Genomic DNA, 6211 nt, shown 5'->3' with positions numbered 1-6211 from the left:
CTATTATATCGTGTTATCTACTAGTGATATATATATGTAACTCTAGTATACATCTGTACCTGTCAGAGATACTTCGAGTATGTGAGCTACTTAATTTGGTTGGTTTCTTTTAACCACACTCAGATTACTTACCTTAGGTGTGTATTCTCAAACAAAATTAAGGGTAATGGGAGTTAACTAAAGTAGGGATATACGTGGAGATAAAAATAATTAGTTAATTAATTAAATTGAACTAGAATGGAACAACACGTATCCACATACTTCGATGCCCATCCCAGACTGAAGTGCTTCGATCGCAATACATTGAGGACCTGAGATTGAATCACTGAATAAACAAACAAACAAACAATTTCTTCCGATGACCCACCACTGACTCATGATCAATTTGCCTCGTAAATTAAGGCTCATGAACATGGGCGTGAGGCCATACACATGGCTGGATGCTTGATCGCCCTCAATTCATGGCACAAGATCTGAGCCTCTCAGATGTAGGCCTCAGAGTCGTTGAGAGATGTGGGCCTAGCTTCTTGGCAAGTTGGAGTACCACTCGTACAACTGCACTGCACCGTTGCCCGGTAGATCCACTTGTACTTAACCAAATCAGACCAGTGACAATGAGAGGTGGTTATCTTACACATCCAGACAGCGTTGGACCAACCAATCGGCTGCAATCGTTGCACACATGTCGGCGACTGTGGTGATCTGTGCACCTTGATTTTGTGTTTGACATATGTCATGTGAATTGGTAGCCGGCACGATCTTACGGATTAGCGCTTTCATAACTGCAACTTGTAGTTTATAAGCAGAAAGTGGTCTCCATCAAATAGGTAATGGGTGTGCATATCTATACTTTCTGTTACATGAACTTGTCATTTCTGTCAAACGTCCTGCCGAACAAGTCAGGGAAGAAAAACACCCATATGGCCACATTATTCATATTTGGAAATCTGAAGAATAAACGCAATTATGGAATTTGCAAACAAACGGGAAAGGCCATCCTTAGAAGACAATGCCAATTCGTCGTTCATGCAGAATTCAATACGGCAAACCATACTGAGTTTGTACATGAAATTTTTTCCTTCACAAAAATCCGGACTCTACTAATTCTTTAATTTGACTTTTTTGTTACAAAAAAAGCTTCTCTATCTATTTGTGTTCGACATATGTCATGTGAATTGGTAGCCGGCACGATCTTACGGATTAGTGCTTTCATAATTGCAGTTTGTAGTTTATAAGCAGAGAATGGTCTCCATCAAATAGGTAATGGGTGTGCATACCTATACTTTCTGTTGCATGAACTTGTCATTTCTGTCAATCGTCCTGCCGATCAAGTCAGGGAAGAAAGACACCCATATGGCCACATTATTCATATTTGGAAATCTGAAGAATAAACGCAATTATGGAATTTGCAAACAAATGGGAAAGACCATCCTTAGAAGACAATGCCAATTCGACGTTCATGCAGAATTTAATACGGCAAACCATACTGAGTTTGTACATGAAATTTTTTCCTCCACAAAAATCCCGACTCTACTAATTCTTTGACTTTTTTGTTACAAAAAAGCTTCTGTACCTATTTTCATGGATTTGTAACACTAGGTTGCTTTGCAACTTCACGCAATGTTTCAAAACCCTAGGCGTTTGTAATTTTGGTGAATGAACACATAAAAACAGAGAAAAAAGAATAATATGACATATTTACATATAAAAATTGAGTAAAACATCTAGGCCAAAAAGCTAGGGGTAAGTGAGTGGTGCTGCTCTGCCTAACGACTAGTAGCCATTTTTCTAAATACTGCCTTCACGTGATATATATTATATATACCTAATCAATATTTTCTGAGAATTAAACCATGAACAGAACATAAAATCTAAAATAAAAATAGAACACCCACACAGACCCTCCAAGATATTTCCGAATTTATCTGTGGATCCCAATCGATTGGCAAACCCTCCATATTTTGGATAGAAAATCCAATGAAAGTGCCACATGGAAAGTGTACAGGTAACTGCAGCGTGCCATTCTAGATCCACCCCTTCCCGAAGCGAACAGTCCACTCGAACCGCGTCTCCCGCCGTTGATCCCCAAATGGGAAAAGAAATTCCATAAAGGCAACATATATAACGAACGCAAAAGATCCCAGGGATCGCGAGCTATAAAGCTACGCGCACCGGCCCTTCCCACCAAGAAGCGAAGAGCGAAGGCCACCAGTTCAGAACCACACCTCACCGGCAATGGCGACTCGCCGGCAGCATCGCCGCGCCTTCCCGCTCGTCCCGCTCCTGCTCTTCCTCCTTTCCGCCGCCGCATATGGTCGGCTCATCTCCGACGGCACGCCGTCCCCTCCCCTCGTCTCCGTGATCCGCCTCTCCTCGGCGGCCGACAAGTGCGAGCAGTCGTACGGGTTCCTCCCCTGCACCACCACCGTGCTCGGGAACCTCTTCCTGGTGCTCACGTACGGGTTCCTCATGTACAAGGCGGCCACGTACCTGTCGGCGGGGAGCGAGCTGCTTCTCGAGATCATGGGGCCAGGCCTCGTCGGCGGCCTCCTCCTCCCCATCCTCGGCGCGCTCCCCGACGCGCTTCTCGTGCTCGGTTCGTTCACCTCATCCTTGCTCGCCTCCTTAACTCATTTTGTGCTTTGATAAATTGACAAGCATTGGATCGGTTGCCTGCTCGATAGCCTGCTTCATGGTTCGAGGGTTAGGACTTAACAAAGCTTGCTCATTTCTCACTTCAGTAGAGAAAAGATCGCTTATTCTTTCTGATAAATTGAATTGTTCTCGGGATTAGCAGGGAAAAGTGATCGGATTAATGAAGTTCAAAACTTTTTTCCCTTCTTTTTTTTTTGCTTTTTTATTCTTTGTTTGCCTCAGATCTGAAGTCACTCGTTTGGTTTCTACTGGGTCAGAGAATAAGATTTTCCAAAGTTGTTCTTTATATGAAGCTTCTGGTTATTCCAGGACTATAGCTTTGCTGTGCAGTCTGAGCTCCGTTTTTTCTGATTTTTTAGTTGTGCGTTAGCTTTCTAGTTGCACTGATGCTTGTCGCTGGCCTTTGACCTTTAACCTTTTCTTTTCAGTTTTCTTTTCCTTCGTCTTGCATAATTGACCTTGGTAAATTCTGTTGGACAATTCTTAGCATACGACCAAGCTTATTGTCATTAACACAGCAAACCTTAGATTCGAAGTTCTTCCTAGATCATAGACAAGGCCCATCCTAATGCCGTGTGATCTCTAGCGAAGTTCATGTATTAAGTGATCAGAAAACACCAGGAGTAATACTGAGTTGCTGTACATGAGTACAAGGGGTCGAATGCAGATTATAATATTGCACATGGACTTACAATGCTTAATTTTCACAACACAATAAGGTTGCCGCATTCACTAAACTGATGTCGGCGAGATCTGCATACCACGGTGTACTGATGTGGTACTGGCCTACAGGGACTTCTATATGGAATCTGCCACATCACCCTTCTGTATTATACAACAACTACATCTGATCAGATCACTGTTATAATTTGAAAAACAGCTCTTACTATAATCCCGCTGTACTTGTTTTTATCCTGCACTCAACCGAATGCCCTAGTTCCCCTTCAGCCACTTCAAAAATTCATCTCAGTATAAGAACTTGTTTCTAGATTCGATTACATGTTCATGTTTCTTTGGTATAAGAGCATGGACACAAATTTCCGCGATAGTATGACATAAAATTTGATTTTGTCTATAAAACGCTTTTTTTTTCTTCTGAAAATAGATTTTCCCTGATCCATAAACTACAATCATGAAGCCAGTTTTGTTTTACTTAATATCTGTAATGTATGCATCCAACTAGAATTCTGATCTGTTTGTTCAATCATCTGAACAGTATCCGGTCTCTCTGGGAGTAGAGAGACCGCACAAAGTCAGGTCCTCATCGGAATGGGGCTGCTTGCTGGTTCCACCGTCTTCCTCCTCACCCTGCTTTGGGGATCCTGCGTCATCGTTGGCAAGTGTGACCTCGGGCCAAACAGTGTTGCAGTTGATTCGCAGGACACCAAGGGCTTCAGCTTGACTGGTAAGCTACGTCACCTTGTCATGTGTAAAGTGTTGCTAGGGAGACAGTTTGATGCATGGTTATTATGCAGTCATGCTGCAACGTCTGAAGCAGAACAGTGAAGCAAAAGAGTTCCAGTTTCATATCAGAGCAGGATTTCTATAGAAAACAAAATATCAGTACTGTTTGGTATGATTAACATGCTGCTTTCTGTGGCAGGCACTGGCATTTCTACTGATGTGCAGACCAGTTACGCAGCGCGGATCATGGGGCTATCTGTTATCCCCTTCATCGTCGCTCAGTTCCCCAAGATGTTGAAGACCCACCACGGGCAGCGCCTAGCTATCTTGCTGGCCCTTATCTTATCATTCTTGTTCGTGCTTTCCTACTGCCTGTATCAGGTAAATAAATCAGAAATACGTTCGGGCACTTCAGCCTCCTGAAAATGATAACAAGACTGACAGGCGTTGTACTCTAGTTTACAAGAATCAACTTTGACACTCGACAGTGTTGGATTCTACCCTCTGCATCAGGTTTTCCAGCCCTGGATTCAGAGGAGGAAACTCGCATACGCGAAGCACAAGCATGTCATCTCCGGGATCCTGAGGCACGCCCAAATGCAATCGCTTGGTCGACTGCTCAACGAGGACGGCACACCCAATGAATCCGTCATAAGAAAGTGCGATGCTTTGAACATCCTGTTTTAGAACACTACTTCATGAACATGATATGAACCTTGTCTGTGCTGACACGCAGGCTGTTCCACAAGATCGACATGGACCGGAGCCACTCCCTGTCTCGGGCAGAGCTGCACGCGCTCATCATTGGGATCAACTTCGAGGAGATTGACTTCGACAAGGAAGACGCCGTCAACAAGATCATGGACGACTTCGACACGTCTGGCAATAACACTGTAGAGGAGGAGGAGTTCGTGCAGGGGATGAAGAAATGGCTCAACGAGGCCAAGCGCAGCATTCCGGCCGGCGGCGCCTTCTCCCACAAGTTCATCAACGACTACCACGCGGTAATCTGCTCGCCCTGGAGCCCCCAGTGACAAAGCATGTGTGCAGCATTGCACGGCAACTACTTGACGCGGATCACCTGGATTGTGCAGAGGACGAGAGAGGAGCACGACCAGCTCATCGACAGGTCCGACGAGGCGGTGGAGAGCGTGGAGAACCCGGGCTGGTGCATCGCCAACGCCGTGGGGCTCTTGCTCCTCGGCACCGCCATCGCCGCCGCGTTCGCGGACCCGCTCGTCGACGCCGTCCACAACTTCTCCAACGCCACGCACATCCCGTCTTTCTTCATCTCGTTCATCGCCCTCCCGCTGGCCACCAACTCCAGCGAGGCCGTCTCCGCCATCATCTTCGCCAGCAGGAAGAAGCAGAGGACCTCCTCCCTCACCTTCTCGGAGGTACGTGCACCACTGACAGACACAGCGACTCCACTCTGAGCTTGCATTGGCAACAAACGGCTAACGCTGCTTGGTTTGCAGGTGTACGGCGGCGTGACGATGAACAACACGCTGTGCCTGGGCGTGTTCCTGGCGCTCATCTACATCCGGAACCTGACGTGGGACTTCTCCTCGGAGGTGCTCATCATCCTGCTCGTCTGCGTCATCATGGCCCTCTTCACCAGCTTCCGGACCACGTTCCCGCTCTGGACCTGCTTCGTGGCGTACTCGCTGTACCCACTGTCGCTCGTCGTCGTCTACATCCTCGACTACGTCTTCGGCTGGTCATAGGCTCGTGCTCCTGAAGTTAAGTGAACGCCTGGTTTTTCGCGGCCACCGGTGTTTCGGTTTGATCTTTTTGTAATTTGGACTCTTGTGATTTATCTGTCCAGACTCTGCAAAGCTGTTTCTCATGTTGCTGTAACCACGCTGTACTTTGAATCTGTCCCTGTGTATCTAAGTAGAAAGATTGGCAGTAGGTTTCTCGATACTTCATGATACTGAAGCATTCGTGAGCGTATAGGCGGGGGATCTTCACCACATGCACATGGAAGGCCATAAATTTGCAATCGACGGCACGAGCAGAACCTTGCTTGAGTATCCACAATGTTTGTTCGCTCTGATGACACAATCTCAAACTCCACCTTGTTTGCTCGAAGGACTTGATAACATCGTGCGTCAGAGATCGCTTCAGAAATAAGTTTCTCAGCTGATGG

At 46.1% G+C, this 6211-nt stretch overlaps 1 protein-coding gene across 1 annotated transcript; it reads left to right on the top strand.

Moving 5' to 3' along the window:
* The first annotated feature begins 2165 nt into the window (after positions 1–2165).
* On the top strand, positions 2166–5938 carry LOC133893019 (sodium/calcium exchanger NCL1-like). Its single transcript, XM_062333999.1, has 7 exons — positions 2166–2596; positions 3872–4060; positions 4259–4440; positions 4573–4718; positions 4796–5063; positions 5154–5456; positions 5538–5938. Exons 1-7 carry the CDS (start codon positions 2236–2238, stop codon positions 5784–5786), a joined length of 1698 nt encoding a protein of 565 aa, XP_062189983.1. The 5' UTR covers positions 2166–2235; the 3' UTR covers positions 5787–5938.
* The last annotated feature ends 273 nt before the right edge of the window (positions 5939–6211 follow it).

The sequence above is a fragment of the Phragmites australis genome, chromosome 2 (assembly GCF_958298935.1).
Source record: "Phragmites australis chromosome 2, lpPhrAust1.1, whole genome shotgun sequence".
Taxonomy (NCBI): Eukaryota; Viridiplantae; Streptophyta; class Magnoliopsida; order Poales; family Poaceae; genus Phragmites; species Phragmites australis.
The sequence above is the reverse complement of the archived record's forward strand: the minus strand, read 5'-3'. Positions and strand labels throughout refer to the sequence as shown.